Genomic DNA, 17,166 nt, shown 5'->3' on the forward strand with positions numbered 1-17,166 from the left:
TAGTCTAGACGGTCTACTTGTTGGTCTAGACTGTCTTCGTGGTCTAGTTAGTCTAGACGGTCTACTTGTTGGTCTAGACTGTCTTCGTGGTCTAGTTAGTCTAGACGGTCTACTTGTTGGTCTAGAGGTTCTTCATGGTCTAGTTAGTCTAGACCAGGGGTCCTCAAACTTTTTAAACAGGGGGCCCAGTTCACTGTCCCTCAGACCGTTGGAGGGCCGGACTATAGTTAAAAAAAAACTATGAACAAATTCCTATGCACACTGCATATATCTTATTTTGAAGTGAAGAAACAAAACGGGAAAAATACAATATTTAAAATGAAGAACAAGTAAAGTTAAATCAACAAACTTGCCAGTATTTCAATGGGAACTATGGGCCTGCTTTTGGATAATGAGATGGTCAATATCCGGTTCCATATTTGTCACTGCTAGTCGTAACAAGTGATGCAAGTGTGCATCCGTTAGTCTAGATCTGGTTGGAGATTTCAAATGTTTCATTCTGGAAAAAGTCTGTTCACAGACATAAGTGCTGCCAAAGATGGTTGCCATTTTGAGTGCATGGTTCCTGAGATGAGGATATGTCTCAGAGGGGAGAGATGCATAGAAATTATGAAGGCTGCTTGACTTGAATGCGTCTTTCAGAGAGTCACAATTCTGCAGTTCAGCCAGTTCCATTTGGTAAATTGTATCCACATTTTCAATGTCAATAGAAAATGGGTTACGGAAAAGCTGTATGTCCTGTTCATGGAGATGAAGCTCTTTAAATCTAAATTGGAACTCCTTTTGCAATTTTTCCAGTGAATCCACACATGTTTTGTTTGGGAATTGCAACCAATGGTTTTTCCGCTAACAGATTTTGAGTTGTGGGGAGATGGCAGAAGTTTTCCTCCTTAACTTGTTTGATGAGGAGGCCTAATTCTACTTCAAATGCTTTGACATGTGATTGCATATCACAGATGAGCTTCCACTTTCCTTGAAGTTGCACATTGAAACTGTTGAGTAGCTCTGTTACATCTGTCAGAAAGGCAAGGTGCCATTTCCATTCTGCATCATTGAGCTCTGGTACTTCTTTGTTTTTTGAAAGCAGAAAAGCTGTAATCTGTGGAAGTAAGTCATAGAAACGTTTCAAAACTCTCCCTCGACTCAGCCAACGGACTTCTGTGTGGTACAGAACATCTTCATAGTCAACATTTAGTTCAGACAGAAATTCCTGAAATTGTCTGTGGTTAAGTGCATGAGCTCTAATGAAGTTAACACAAGATACCACAATTTTCATAACAGAGTCCCACTTCAGTGATTTACTACACAGCGCTTGTTGGTGGATGAGGCAGTGTATGGCTATTGGATGAGAATGGTTATGTTTGTCCATCTCTTGGTTAATGCGAGCAATTACTCCTGTCTTAGACCCCACCATGCTAGGAGCACCATCAGTTGTCACACTGGCTAGTTTAGCCCAGTTCAGCTCCAAACCATTCACAGTTTGGCAAACTTTTTCATAGATATCCTCTCCTGTAGTTGTTCCTTTGATGCTTTGCAGTGCAGCAAGCTCTTCTGTGACTTCGAAATAGTCATTCGTCCCACGAATAAAAATTAGAAGTTGTGCAGAATCACGAACATCATTGCTTTCGTCGAGTGCCAAGGAAAAATAGGAAAGTGTTTTTTGTGGAGTTTTGCAAATGCTGATGCAAATTGTCTCCCATTTCTTCAATCCTCCGTGTAATTGTAGGTCCTGAAAGACTCACTGTACTAAATAAATCGGCCTTCTCTGGACACATCTCTTTGGCAACAGAAAGAAGGCATTCTTTAACAAATTCTCCCTCCACGAATGGTCTGCCAGTGCACGCTATTAGCTTGGCAACTTGAAAACTTGCTCGCAGTGATGAAATATTTAGCTGCTTCTGCTTCACAAAAGTATTTTGCTGAGTTGTTAATGTATTTTTCAGTTTTAATATTTTATCTTTTCTCACTTCTCCGACCAACCAATCATATTTATCTTTATGTTGAGTTTCATAGTGTCGACGTAAATTGTATTCTTTGAACACAGACACTATATTCTGGCATATCAGACACACAGCTCTTTCCTTGTACTGCATGAAAAAGTAATCATAAGTCCACTGTTCTTTGAATATCCTACACTCTGAGTCATTTTTTTAAAATCCTTTATATTAAGTTCGCATGCTTGCTTGCTTGCGTGCTTGCTTGCGTGCTTGCTTGCTTACGACCGTGCAAATCTTTCTGTCGTTTTTTAACCCACTTACCGTGATCCAATCGAGCTGACATTTTCCACACAGACTCGTTGTGACAGACAATTAATGTTCGTGAAAAAAAATTCCCAACATGTTACACTTTTTAGGCAAAATGTTTTTTATTTTACATATATTCAAATAGAACTCATTCTTGGCTTTGGCTGAACGTCACAGTATAAGAGCCCAGAGCGTAACCCCTCCACAGGCCGTGGCGGAGTAGCGCAGTTGGTAGTGCCCTCGCTTCCCATGCCAAAGGTCGCGAGATCGATCCCCGCGTCCTCCACAGGCGAATATATTTTTAAATCCTTTATATTAAGTTCGCTGCCACGCATATAAAGGATTTATAGTGAAAAACTTTGTTTTTACGGGTTATACTTATTCTCTTTCTTGACATCATTGTTTCCTAGGGAGTCAAAATTGCTATTAGTAAAATACCAATATATATACAGCGCTACAAAAACAATATACCAGCAATAACTTTGCCCACACAGATATACAGACTGCACTGCCCATCAATGCAGTCTGATTGGGGGAACTCCACTTTTACCCCAGGCTCACACTGGTGCGGGTGCCATTAAAAAGTTAATTACACCTGCAGTTTTGTTCACAGATCGCAGTACATCCCCAGCACACAGGAATATCACTGGGAGTGGAGCCGAGGGGCAAGTGAGGGAGCTGAGGGAGGGAGAGCCAGTCAAGCGCAGCCAGGGGAGGGCTGGCAGCCTTAGGCCTGGGGGGGCTAGTCCAGTCAATTGGCCCATTGAACCATTCACCAGCGCAGCCCAATGAGTGCCCACCGCCGCAGCTCAATCAGTGCCCACCGCCGCAGCTCAATCAGTGCTCACCAGCGCAGCCCAATGAGTGCTCGCCACCGCAGCCCAATCAGTGCCCACCACCGCAGCCCAATGAGTGCTCACCAGCGCAGCCCAATTAGTGCTCACCAGCACAGCCCAATTAGTGCTCACCACCGCAGCCCAATGAGTGCTCACCAGCGCAGCCCAATGAGTGCTCACCAGCGCAGCCCAATTAGTGCCCACCACCGCAGCCCAATGAGTGCTCACCAGCGCAGCCCAATTAGTGCTCGCCAGCACAGCCCAATGAGTGCTCACCACCGCAGCCCAATGAGTGCTCACCAGCGCAGCCCAATTAGTGCTCACCAGCGCAGCCCAATTAGTGCTCACAAGCGCAGCCCAATTAGTGACCATGGGCCGGATAAATGTCCTCGGCGGGCCGCATGTGGCCCGCGGGCCGTAGTTTGAGGACCCCTGGTCTAGACGGTCTACTTGTTGGTCTAGACTGTCTTTGTGGTCTAGTTAGTCTAGACGGTCTTCGTGGTCGAGACTGCCTAGATTGGTCTAGACAATCTAGATGGTGTAGACCATCTCATTGGTCTAGATGGTCTAGGTGGTCTCGTTGGTCTAGATGGTGTAGATGGTCTCAGGGACAGGTTTCGTGAAAGACAATTTTTTCACGGACCGGGGGGGTGGGGGGGGGGGGGTGGTTCATCATTGGGTCTTTCCCCCTTTTCAAAGAAGCTCTCCAGCGACGTTTACTATTTTTTACTCATGTTGGCTACTAGGGGTTAGAGCTTGTGGGCTTACCAACACTGTGACTGAGACGAGTGCGCAGTGCGGGAAAGAGGCGCGCACGGAAGTGGTGAATAAAATAATGGGCGCGGGCCACGGTGCAGTCTCACCGCTCTCCCCTCATGCTGCTGTGCGGCCCGGTTCCTAACAGGGCCTTACCATCAGCCCCACTAAAACTAAGCACCTGCCTGAGCTGATCAGTCAGAGGAGGCGTTTGAGGTGCTGCTGCTGAACCTGGAGCGTGCCACAAAGAGGTGGGGCCTTACCATCAGCCCCACTAAAACTAAGCACCTGAACTAAGTATTTGGAGACCCCTGGTCTAGACGGTCTCGTTGGTGAAGGGGGTCTAGTCCAGAGGTGTGGAACCTTTTTTGTGCCAAGGGCTATTTGGATATTTATAACACCATTCGTGCAGGCCATACAAAATTATCAACTTCAAAATTAGCCCGGTTATATTTGGTCAAACATTTAATTAACTCGCTCCTAATGTGATGGCAGGGCCAGACAAAATGATTTTGCGGGCCAGACGTTCCCCACCCCTGGTCTAGTCGGTGAAGACTGTCGAAGTGGTCTAGACGTTCTATTTGGTTAAGTCGATCTAGTTAGTCGGGTCAGTCTAGACGGTGTTGGTGGTGAGTGCTGCACTGTAGTTTGGGGGTTTGATTCTTTACCATCGTGGTCTTGTGGCTTGGCTGAGCAAGGAAATCTGTGTACACTTTACTCAGTTACTCTCTAATAATAAAAATGTATCCACAACAACGACGCCTGTGTGTGTGTGTGTGAGCAAATGACAGTGTGTGTGAGAGTGTGTAAGTGTGTGTGAGAGTGTGTAAGTGTGTGTGAGCTTGTGTGTATCTACCTGTGTGTGTGTGTGTGAGTGTGCTTGAGGGATTCGCAAGCGTAGAGAAGGGAGGGAATGACTGTGGCCGAGAAGACCTGAAGCTTCGTGCGGAGCGACAGACCAGGTAGCTTCCACACAGCGTTACGCAACCGATGAAAATATATTGCCGCTCGACTGATTCGGAGTGAGACCTCTGCTGTTAAACTGGAGCCGGTCATAAGCACACTGCCCAGGTATGGGAAACTCTCCACTCTCTCCACAACTGCCCCATCACCGATTGGGAGTTGTGGGGGTGGAGTGTCCGATGGTACAAAATACCCAGGCAGGTGCTTAGTTTTGGTGGAGGTGATGGTAAGGCCCCACCTCTTAGTGGCACGCTCCAGTCTCAGCAGCAGCGTCTCCAACTCCTCTTCTGAATGAGCAGCAATTACCAAATCATCGGCATACATAACGTGGTTGACCAATAGGGAGCCATCCCTTGATCACACCCGGGCATCGATCAGCCTCCCATTACATCTGTACCAAATGGAAATTCCCCCGGTACAGCTATCGAAGGCTTCACGAACTACGTGGTCAAAATAGATGTTACATAATGTGGGAGCCAGAGGACATCCCTGCCGCACCCCAAGGTGTACAGGGAAAGGCTCTGACTCCCGGCCACGTAGTTTTACCCGGGCCTGCTCACCATCATGAAGGTCCTTAATGATCGTGAGCAGAGGGTCAGGGACTCTGAAAGCACGAAGAACAACCCAGAACCCAGGCCGACTGATGGTATCATAGGCCTTGACCAGGTCAATAAAGCAGAGATGTAGGTCTTGTTGGAATTCCTTACACCTCTGCTGTAGCAGACGGACAGAAAATATGGCATCTGTGCAGGACCGCCCTTTCCTGAAACCGCATTGGGGCTCTGCAAGCCCCTCCTCAGCGTGCCTAGCAAGGCGATGTTGAATAATCCTTGCCAGGACCTTTCCCGGCACACTGAGGAGTGAGATGCCCCTGTAGTTGTTACATTCTGTGCGGTCCCCCTTCTTAAAGAGGGGGACCACCAGGGCATCCTTCCAATCCTGCGGAACCCGTCCAGTGGTCCAGACTGTTGTTATGATGTCATATAGGGCAGTCTGTGCACAAACGCCACCCTCCCTCAGCATTTCGCTTGGGAGATCATCTCTGCCCGGTGCCTTTCCTGGTCTCAGACTCTGGATCGCCTTCAGTACTTCCTCAACAGATGGCACCTCAGCCAGCCACTCACAGGGGGTGACCTCTTCCAATATTTGAGGCACCGCAGCCTCAGCAAGGTTACCCCCACTTTGTGCCATGATGTGTTCCTGGCTGAGGGATTTCCCCTCCCCCAGGACCTCACAGAAATGCTCAGCAAATCTGCAAACCTGTTCCTGGGGGTCGGAGATTGGATCACCGTTTTTTCCCCCAATGATGGTAATAGGTGTGGCACTGCAGGTTACTTTTTTGATGGAGTTAAATAGTGATAATTGGGTTTTTACCCTTCTATCTGGCAACAGAACTGACACCTTTTTTTACAAGGAGTCATGTTTGCATAGACCACAATACCTGCAGTCATAATGCAAACAAAAAACATAACCTTCTTCTTAGGTTTTTTCGGTAAAGTCACGTAGAAAGTAAAATAAAATAAAAACAAAAATCACGACGTTTCGGAGGCAACACAAGTCTCCGTCATCAGGTGGGACCGTCACAGCCAGATTAGCTGTATCAATGATGACGGAGACTTGTGTTGCCTCCGAAACGTCCTGATTTTTGTTTTTATTTTATTTTACTTTCTACGTGACTTCACCGAAAAAACCTAAGAAGATGATTCCTTGCAGTCACGAAAGCTTCAAATCTAGAAAAAACATAACTATGATAACTCGGATAATGTACACTGTCCTTGACTGCAGGTATTGTGGTCTATGCAAACATGACTCCTTGTAAAAAGGTGTTAGTTTTGTTGCCAGATAGAAGGGTAAAAAAACAATTATCATATTTTTTCTTCTGGCAATGGAGGTTCCAATGGTGTAAATGCTTACCACCGAGCTCTCATACTCTGATGGTGCGTTGTCTTTGAGTTGTGCGCCTTTTGGCGTCATCTGGTCCAACACCATGTGAGACTAGGCTCTAAGGAAAGCTGTCTCGGGTGTGGACCAATCAACTTCAAGGACAGTGCACATACATTATCAGAGTTATGTTTTTTGTTTGCATTATGACTGCAGGTATTGTGGTCTATGCAAACATGACTCCTTGTAAAAAAGGTGTCAGTTTTGTTGCCAGATAGAAGGGTAAAAAACCAATTATCATATTTTTTACTGGCAAATGAGGTTCCAATGGTGTAAATGTTTACCCCGAGCTCTCATACTCTGATGGTGCATTGTCTTTGAGTTGTGCGCCTTTTGGCGTCATCTGGTCCAACCCAAGTGAGACTAGGCTCTAAGGAAAGCTGTCTCGGGTTGGAACCAATCAACTTCAAGGACAGTGCACATACATTATCAGAGCTGTGTTTTTTGTTTGCATTATGACTGCAGGTATTGTGGTCTATGCAAACATGACTCCTTGTAAAAAAGTTGTCAGTTTTGTTTCCAGATAGAAGGGTAAAAAAAACAATTATCAAGGTTAGTCTCATTTGAGGCCAAGTCGGCCTAGGGGTGGACCAGTATCAGCTGCTGTAGCAACAGTCGTGTCAGCCGTTGCTGCTTCTGCGTCGCTTCCCAGCAAGGGATTGGTCCTTAGGCGGATTTACGATAAACGCTGACACGAGGGGGAGGGTAGGGGAGGGATGATATCTGTGACGTGGCGTCAGAGGTGGTTTCCTGGGTCGTGAAGCAGCGCTTGGACAGGGGGGAGAGAGACAGTGGAGATCGTCAAGAGAGAGGTGAGAGTCTGAGAGAGAGAGAGCGAGAGGGGGTAGAGAGAGGGGGGGGGGGGGGTAGAGAGAGGGGGGGGGGGTAGAGAGTGGGGGGGGTAGAGAGTGGGGGGGGTAGAGAGTGGTGGGGGTAGAGAGAGAGGGGGGGTAGAGAGAGAGGGGGGGCGGGTAGAGAGAGAGGGGTGGGGGGCAGAGAGAGGGGCGGGGTAGAGAGAGGGGGGGGGGTAGAGAGTGGGGGGGGGTAGAGAGTGGGGGGGGGGGGGTAGAGAAATTGGGGGGGGGTAGAGAGAGAGGGGGGGGTAGAGAGAGAGGGGGGTAGAGAGAGGGGAGGGGGTAGAGAGAGAGGGGGGGGTAGAGAGAGAGGGGGGGGGTAGAGAGAGCGGGGGGGGTAGAGAGAGGGGGGGGGGGTAGAGAGAGGGGGGGGTAGAGAGAGAGGGGGGGTAGAGAGAGGGGGGGGGGTAGAGAGAGGGGGGGGGTAGAGAGTGGGGGGGGGTAGAGAGTGGAGGGGGGTAGAGAGTGGGGGGGGGTAGAGAGAGAGGGGGGGGTAGAGAGTGGGGGGGGGTAGAGAGTGGGGGGGGGGTAGAGAGTGGGGGGGGGGTAGAGAGAGAGGGGGGGGGTAGAGAGAGAGGGGTGGGGGGTAGAGAGAGGGGCGGGGTAGAGAGAGGGGGGGGGGTAGAGAGTGGGGGGGGGGTAGAGAGTGGGGGGGGGTAGAGAAATTGGGGGGGGGGGTAGAGAGAGAGGGGGGGGTAGAGAGAGAGGGGGGTAGAGAGAGGGGAGGGGGTAGAGAGAGAGGGGGGGTAGAGAGAGAGGGGGGGGGTAGAGAGAGCGGGGGGGGGGGTAGAGAGAGGGGGGGGGGTAGAGAGAGGGGGGGGGTAGAGAGAGAGGGGGGGGGGTAGAGAGAGGGGGGGGTAGAGAGAGGGGGGGGGTAGAGAGTGGGGGGGGGGGGGGTAGAGAGTGGGGGGGGGGGGTAGAGAGTGGGGGGGGGTAGAGAGAGAGGGGGGATAGAGAGTGGGGGGGGTAGAGAGTGGGGGGGGGGGTAGAGAGTGGTGGGGGGTAGAGAGAGAGGGGGGGTAGAGAGAGAGGGGGGGGTAGAGAGAGAGGGGTGGGGGGTAGAGAGAGGGGCGGGGTAGAGAGAGGGGGGGGGGTAGAGAGTGGGGGGGGGTAGAGAGTGGGGGGGGGGGTAGAGAAATTGGGGGGGGGGGTAGAGAGAGAGGGGGGGGGTAGAGAGAGAGGGGGGTAGAGAGAGGGGAGGGGGTAGAGAGAGAGGGGGGTAGAGAGAGAGGGGGGGGGGTAGAGAGAGCGGGGGGGGGGGTAGAGAGAGGGGGGGGGTAGAGAGAGGGGGGGGGGGTAGAGAGAGAGAAGGGGGGTAGAGAGAGGGGGGGGTAGAGAGAGGGGGGGGTAGAGAGTGGGGGGGGGGGGGTAGAGAGTGGGGGGGGTAGAGAGTGGGGGGGGGGGGGTAGAGAGAGAGGGGGGGGTAGAGAGTGGGGGGGGGTAGAGAGTGGGGGGGGGTAGAGAGTGGGGGGGGGGTAGAGAGAGAGGGGGGGGTAGAGAGTGGGGGGGTGGGTAGAGAGTGGGGGGGGGTAGAGAGAGGGGGGGGTAGAGAGTGGGGGGGGGGGGTAGAGAGTGGGGGGGGTAGAGAGTGGGGGGGGGGGATAGATAGAGAGGGGGGGGGTAGAGAGAGAGGGGTGGGGGGTAGAGAGAGAAGGGGGGGGTAGAGAGTGGGGGGGTAGAGAGAGGGGGGGGGGGTAGAGAGTGGGGGGGGGGTAGAGAGTGGGGGGGGGGGGGTAGAGAGAGAGGGGGGGGGGGTAGAGAGAGAGGGGGGGTAGAGAGAGAGGGGGGGTAGAGAGAGGGGAGGGGGTAGAGAGAGAGGGGGGGTAGAGAGAGAGGGGGGTAGAGAGAGAGGGGTGGGGGGTAGAGAGAGAGGGGGGGGGGGTAGAGAGAGGGGGGTGGGGGGTAGAGAGAGGGGTGGGGGGTAGAGAGAGGGGCGGGGTAGAGAGAGGGGGGGGGTAGAGAGTGGGGGGGGGGGGGTAGAGAGTGGGGGGGGGGGTAGAGAAATTGGGGGGGGGGGTGGAGAGAGAGGGGGGGGTAGAGAGAGAGGGGGGTAGAGAGAGGGGAGGGGGTAGAGAGAGAGGGGGGGTAGAGAGAGGGGGGGGGTAGAGAGAGGGGGGGGGTAGAGAGAGAGGGGGGAGGTAGAGAGTGGGGGGGGTAGAGAGAGGGGGGGTAGAGAGTGGGGGGGGGGGGTAGAGAGTGGGGGGGGGTAGAGAGTGGGGGGGGGGGGGTAGAGAGAGAGGGGGGGGTAGAGAGTGGGGGGGGGGTAGAGAGTGGGGGGGGTAGAGAGTGGGGGGGGGGGTAGAGAGAGAGGGGGGGGTAGAGAGTGGGGGGGGGTAGAGAGTGGGGGGGGGGTAGAGAGAGGGGGGGGTAGAGAGTGGGGGGGGGTAGAGAGTGGGGGGGGGTAGAGAGTGGGGGGGGGGGGGTAGAGAGAGAGGGGTGGGGGGTAGAGAGAGAGGGGGGGGTAGAGAGTGGGGGGGTAGAGAGAGGGGGGGGGGGTAGGAGAGTGGGGGGGGGTAGAGAGTGGGGGGGGGTAGAGAGAGAGGGGGGGGGGTAGAGAGAGAGGGGGGGTAGAGAGAGAGGGGGGGTAGAGAGAGGGGAGGGGGTAGAGAGAGAGGGGGGGTAGAGAGAGAGGGGGGTAGAGAGAGAGGGGTGGGGGGTAGAGAGAGAGGGGGGGGGGGTAGAGAGAGGGGGGTGGGGGGTAGAGAGAGAGGGGGGGTAGAGAGAGGGGCAGAGAGAGAGGGGGGGGTACATAAAGCAAATAATTAAAAAAAACTAAATGATGAACGAAGCAAAGTGCCAACTACACCGAGCATCTTCTTGTTTCCTCTGATCGTAAAAATGTAAAAAAGAGAGAGATCGAGGGAGGTGAGTCTGTGAGTGGGAGAGAGAGGAGAGGTTTAAGGGGGTGATTTGTGTTTCTTGTTGGTGTCTATGAACACAGTAATACACAATGGGACTAATGTTACACGGGAAACTCGCGTTATATCTTTGATAAAAAAAAGGGAGCACGTAAGTAAAAAAAAATAGATAAAAAAATACAAACCAACGACATGATGAACGAAGTAAAGTGCCGAAAGTCTGAGCGTCTTTCTCGTTTGATCGTTTTAAAAAAAAGAGAGAGGAGACAGGTGAGGGTCTGAGAGAGAGGGAGAGAGAGCAGAGGCAGAGATCGTCAAGCGAGTGAAGAGAGAGAGGGGTGAGAGCGAGGAAGTTGGCCGTGAGAGGCGAGAGAAGTGAGTCTCAGAGAGACTTTGACTTTTAAACCATTTTATTGCTGCGGCGGCAGTTGCTCCGCAGCCTCTTTTTGGTTCGAGGTCATCACCATCAGTAACATTCATCACCGCTAACAAACGTGGTCCGTGCGCCACACCGCCTCACGTGTGACACACCGCTACGTGCATCACACCACGGCACGTGCACATTCCTCCGCGTCACGTGTGCCACACCGCCGTACATGTGATACACCGCCACGTGCGGCACACCGCCGCGCGCCCCATCCCGTGTCACGTGCGGCACACCACCGCGCGTGCCAGAGAGAGAGAGTGGAAGAGGTGAGATAGGTAAGTCTGAGAGAGGGGAGAGTCTGAAAGTGAGTGTGAGAGAGGGAGGGCGATGGAGGAGGCCGTGTGCTCGGTGGCAGATGACGGGGAGCTCTGCATGCTGATATGAGCTACCCGTCGGAGGCCGTCGGACTGCGAGAAGGGCTGCGTGCAGAACGAGAGAGAGCGAGAGAGAGAGAGCAAGAGAGTGACCTAGAGAGTGAGCGAGTGAGTGAGCGAGAGGGTGAGCGAGAGGGTGAGCGAGAGAGTGACCGAGAGAGTGAGCGAGCGAGAGAGCGAGAGAGTGAGCGAGAGAGTGACCAAAAAAGTGAGCGAGAGGGTGAGCGAGAGGGTGAGCGGGAGAGTGAGCGAGTGAGTGAGCGAGAGGGTGAGCGAGAGAGTGAGCGAGAGAGTGAGCGAAAGGGTGAGCGAGAGGGTGAGCGAGAGCGTGACCGAGAGAGTGAGCGAGAGAGTGACCGAGAGAGTGAGCGAGAGAGTGAGCGAGAGAGTGACCGAGAGAGTGAGCGAGAGGGTGACCGAGAGAGTGAGCGAGAGAGTGAGCGAGAGAGTGACCGAGAGAGTGACCGAGAGAGTGACCGAGAGAGTGAGCGAGAGAGTGACCGAGAGGGTGAGCGAGAGGGTGAGCGGGAGAGTGAGCGAGAGAGTGAGTGAGAGAGTGAGCGAGAGGTGGGGTTTACATAAAGCAAAGTAAAAAAAAAAATTACGAAATGATGAACGAAGCAAAGTGCCGACTACACCGAGCATCTTCTTGTTTCCACTGATCGTAAAAAAAAAGATCGAGAGAGAGATCGATAGGGAGAGATCCAGGGTGATAGAGAGAGGTGAGAATCAGAGGGAGAATGGGGAGAGAGGGAGGGATGGGTTGGTGCTATGGGGCTTAGCATATTCTTAGTTTTTTTCGGTAAAGTCACGTAGGTAAAAAATTAAAATTAATACAAGCAAAATAAAAATAAAATAAAAATCACGACGTTTCGGAGGCAACACAAGCTTCCGTCTTCAGGTGGAACTGTCACAGCACGATAGCTGTATCAAGTGAGAGAAATTCCAAAAAAAACTGTATTTGTATATATACTGGTTGAGGGTGGGAGGAGCCAAGGTAGGCCCTGAATATTATTTTTGTGAGGTTCGGTGCGGCTGAAGCACGCTGCTAGGAATGAGCCTTTGTTGTGTAAACTAGGTGCGGATGATGTAAAGGTGCGTGTAAAGGGGACTGAGCTTTTTTGTTATGTAGAGATGATGCGGCTGAAATCGCTGCCAGGAAATGAGTCTTTGTTGTGTAGAATGGTTGACTGAGCCTATTATTATGTAGAGGTGGTGCGGCTTAAATCGCTTAGCATGTTACTGGAGTACTGTTTAAAAGGTCGTTTTGACTGCCTCCACGGATCGTTGGAGGTTTTCTTTGGAAATCTTGACTGTATTTCCTGTTCCCGCTAGACCCCTGAGTTCTACTTCTTACAGGGGTTTCCCTTTGCCTGATCACGCCGGGGATGTCTCCAACTCCAATCCTCGCAAACCCAACGCTGGACCGCTTTTTTTGTGGTCACACCTGCCTTCTGTAACCACTTGCAAATCAAGTGTTCACACATTGTGCGCAAAACGATGATCGGCAAAACTGTTAACGTGGGCTGGGGTACGGCGAGTGGTATAGAGTTTGAACAAGCTTTCCATTTTTCGATATAAAGCTTTCGTGACTGCAGGGATTCATTTTCTTGGTTATTTCGGTAAAGTCATCACGTAGAAGGGGAAATAACAAAATAATAAAAATATAATGTTTGATTTTGATTATTTTATTATTTTTCTTCTACGTGACTTTACCGAAAGAACCAAGAACAAGCTTTACATTTTCTTGGTTCTTTCGGTAAAGTCACGTAGAAGGGAAATAATAAAATAAAATAAATAAAACATAATAAAATAATTCTCACGACGTTTCGGCCACAACGCAAGCAGCCGTCCTCGACAGACCTGGTCTTCACCTGAGGACGGCTGCTTGCGTTGTGGCCGAAACGTCGTGAGAATTGTATTTTATTATTTTTTATTTTTATCATTTTATTATTTCCCTTCTACGTGACTTTACCGAAAGAACCAAGAAGATGAATCCCTGCAGTCACGAAAGCTTTAAATCGAAATTTAAGCCCCAATTCGTCGTGGACAAGCAGATACCCTCCTGGCTTGGCCACGCCAAGTAGTACCCGAGTCTTAGTGAGATTAGGACGGTGGTCATCACCTTATGTAGAGTTGTGTTTCAGTTGTGTTAAATAAATAGTGTTGCCTCAACATGAGTGTGTGCGCCTCTATCAAACCCATTACATATGTATGGGTCTCAGTGTATGTCTGTGTCTTTATGCATCTTCGTTAAATAAATAGTTCTAGATTTGAAGCTTTTGTGACTGCAAGGATTCATACTCTTAGGTTTTTTCGGTAAAGTCACGTAGGTAAAAAATAAAATTAAAATGAATAAAAGTGAAATAAAAATCACGACGTTTCGGAGGAACCGTCACAGCACGATTGCTGTATCAAGTAATCGTGCTCTGATGGTTCCACCTGAAGACAGAAGCTTGTGTTGCCTCCGAAACGTCGTGATTTTTATTTTACTTTTATTAATTTTAATTTTATTTTTTACCTACGTGACTTAAATAAATAGTGTTGCCTCCACATGAGTGTGTGCGCCTCTATCAAACACATTACATATGTATGGGTCTCAGTGTATGTCTGTGTCTCTATGCATCTTCATGGGGCAATGTTAAGAGATTGGGAACCAGTTCCCATAGAAAGTCTATGATGTTAAAAAACCCGAGTTAGTTGATACTTGGTTTTTTACTCTTCTATCTGGCAACAAAATTGACACCTTTTTTACAAGGAGTCATGTTTGCATTGACTACAATACCTGCAGTCGGAATGCAAACAAAAAACACAACTCTGATAATGCATGCACTGTCCTTGAAATTGATTGGTCCACACTCGAGATAGCTTTCCTTAGAGCCTAGTCTCACATGGTGTTGGACCAGATGACGCCAAAAGGCGCACAACTCAAAGACAACGCACCATCAGAGTATGAGAGCTCGGGGTGAAGCATTTACACCATTGGAACCTCCTTTGCCAGTAGCAAAATATGATAATTGGGGTTTTACCCTTTTATCTGGCAACAGAACTGACACCTTTTTTACAAGGTGTCAGTTTTGTTGCCAGATAAAAGGGTTAAAAACCAATTATCATATTTTGCTACTGGAAAAGGAGGTTCCAATGGTGTAAACCCGAGTTAGATTCCCACTCATGGCCACAAACAGCGGCGATAGCGATGATCTGAACCAGTGCTGGGCTTCCCCTAGGTCGGCTCGGCCTCAATGAGTATCTGGTGCCGTGCTGTGTAGTAAACATCGCTACTGGGGGAGACAAAGGCGGCCGGGAGTGGTGCTGACAACCCACCCCCTCTATGCCACAGCGCTGGTAGCCTTCATAGGTGCTGCTGCTGCTTTCGCTACTAACATCACTTGCCCCTACAGTCTGTTACAGGCTATATGGGAATGGGGGGGGGGGGGGTCTTTGTGTGTGTGGCAGAGGTCGCAACCGGGTACCCGATACCCGTACCCTACCCGATACCCGGCTACCCGTACCCGGCCGGGTACGAGTACGGGTACCCATTTGCGACCCTGGTGCGGCCGGGTACGGGTACGGGTAGGCCGTGAGTCACTGGTGAGTAACCGTTTGTCACTAATTTCGGGTAAGGTACGGGTACGGGTAGGGAACGGGTACCCGTACCCGGCCGGGTACGGGTACGGGTACCCATTTGCGACCCTGGTGCGGCCGGGTACGGGTACGGGTAAGGAATTAAAACCCGTTTGCGACCTCAGTGTGTGGTGAGGTGAGTGGTGAATGAGAAGGTTGTGGTGAGTGTGTGTCTGTGTCTTTGTGTGTATGTGTCTGTGTGTCTGAATGTGTGTGCCTGTGTGGCGAGTGGTAGTGTAGCGGTTAGCGGGCGGCCTGAGTTTGATTCCCACTCACGGCCAACATCAGTGGCGATTACTGGTCTTAGCGCCACTCGGCCTCAAATGAGTACCGGGTGTGGAGTGTAAACATCACCACTCACCCTCTCGTGAGTGGTGTGGTGCTGACCACCCACCGCCTCGTGTGTTGTTCCGGGCCTTTCATAGGTGCTCGTGAACAGAACTTGGTCCAATACAGGGGATCTTTGTCTTTGTGCCTGTGAGTGTGTCAGTAGTGAGTGGGTGTAGGTGAGTGGTGAGTGTGTGTCTGTGTGTGCGAGTGGTGAATGAGTCGGTGAACACTTGCCCCGACAGTCTGTTAAGAGGCTGTACGTGGGAATCTTTGTCTTCGTGTGATGATATGCAGGTTGCAGTTGCTGTCATTCTCATTGGCTCCCCACAACTACTGCTTGAACTATGACGTCACAATGGATAACCGTCCTCGGCGTGACCATCATCTTAGGCTTCTCGCTAGCGCCCGCAGAGGCTAAAAGTGAGTACAGCACGTGTTTGTGTGTACACGTGTTTGTGTGTACACGTTTTTGTGTGTTTGTGTGTACACGTGTGTGTTTGTGTGTACACGTGTTTGTGTGTAGACGTGTGTGTTTGTGTGTACACGTGTGTGTGTTTGTGTTTACACGTGTGTTTGTGTGTACACGTGTGTGGTGTCGTGAGCAGTGTCGCCACGGTGAGCGCGATGCGCTATGAACCCGTCTTACTCGAATTGTAAATGTTGTCGTCGTGTTGGGTTAACTCTCCAACACGCACATGACTAGTTCGTGCTAAAGTGTTTGCTGGACAAAATCCCGGGGTGCATACAAAGTGGCCAACGGCCCATCCTGGTGGGGCAGACGAGCTGCGGTCCAGATGGCCAAGGGCACATCACGGAGGAGCCACGTGATGTCTGGTGTTTCAGGACAAAGCCTTCCAATCGCCTCCGTTTCCTGCCTTGCCATTGGGCCCAGGCTTGCTTCCTGGCCGAGCTTTGTGCGGGAGCCTGGTGTACAACAGACACTGCACGTTAATTCCTTCAAGCACTGGCACTCTCCAGGAACAGTGCCATCTAACCCACACACTACATACACAAAGTCCTTGGGTGATTGGCAAGGGCGAACGGAGCAGGACTTTGGAGCGAGACGCTCCAAGTCACAAGCCAGCACCAAGTCACAAGGCGTCAGCTATTAGAAAGTCGTCATGCACTCGGATTCGGCAGGAGTGCATCCCGGCAGCTGTAGCTGTGACTGAGCATCCCACAAGGAAACATTCTGGTCACCCCAAATGGGGGAGAGGGCTAGCTAAGGTGCCCTAAACGTAGTCTGCCGAGCAACATCCTGTCTGGCTGACCGTGACCAGAGGGAGCATCAATACTTACGGTCGAAACAAGAAGAAGTATAACCTAAACATTGGATCCTGGAATATCAGGACCCTCACCGACAACCCAAACTCGCACTGTCCAGAGCGCAGAACGGCCATTGTGGCATGTGAGCGGAGACAGTTTAACATCTATATTCCAGCCCTCAGCAAAACCCGTCTGGTTGATGAAAGGCAAGTGGAGACTACACCTTCTTTTGGAAGGGTAAACCTGCAGATGAACCACACCTGCATGGCATGGGTTTTGTAATCGACAACAAGCTCGTCAACAACCTCAGTGAGCTCCCAATTGGCATCAATGAGCGTTTTATGACCCTACGCCTGACCAACACTTAACCATTATTGGCACCTATACACCAGGACTGGACTCGGAGGGAGACACCAAGGAGATCTACCACAGCCAACTCAACTAAATCCTTCAGAGTACACCGAAAATTGACGAGCTGATTCTCCTTGGCAAATTCAATGCTAGATTTGGGAGAGACTACCAAATGTGGAAGGGCGTAATTGTGAAAAACGGACTTGGAAAGTCCAACTCCAATGGTCACCTTCTAGTAGCAACCTGCTCTGAGCACGACCTGACAATCACCAACACCATTTTCAGGGAGATAAATAGGCCTAAGACCTCCCGGGGTCACCCTTGATCACACCAATATAATTTA

At 50.9% G+C, this 17,166-nt stretch overlaps 1 protein-coding gene across 1 annotated transcript in view; it reads left to right on the forward strand.

The window, feature by feature from the left end:
* Positions 1-7,488: 7,488 nt before the first annotated feature.
* Positions 7,489-17,166, forward strand: part of LOC144953365 (uncharacterized) — a 29,263-nt gene continuing 19,585 nt past the window's right edge. Inside the window, exons 1-2 of the mRNA XM_078883929.1 lie at positions 7,489-7,551; positions 15,501-15,626. Coding sequence (XP_078740055.1) covers positions 15,551-15,626 — 76 coding nt within the window. The 5' untranslated portion in view covers positions 7,489-7,551; positions 15,501-15,550. The remainder of the gene's footprint in view (positions 7,552-15,500; positions 15,627-17,166) is intronic.

Source organism: Lampetra fluviatilis, chromosome 75 (assembly GCF_964198595.1).
Source record: "Lampetra fluviatilis chromosome 75, kcLamFluv1.1, whole genome shotgun sequence".
NCBI lineage: Eukaryota > Metazoa > Chordata > Hyperoartia > Petromyzontiformes > Petromyzontidae > Lampetra > Lampetra fluviatilis.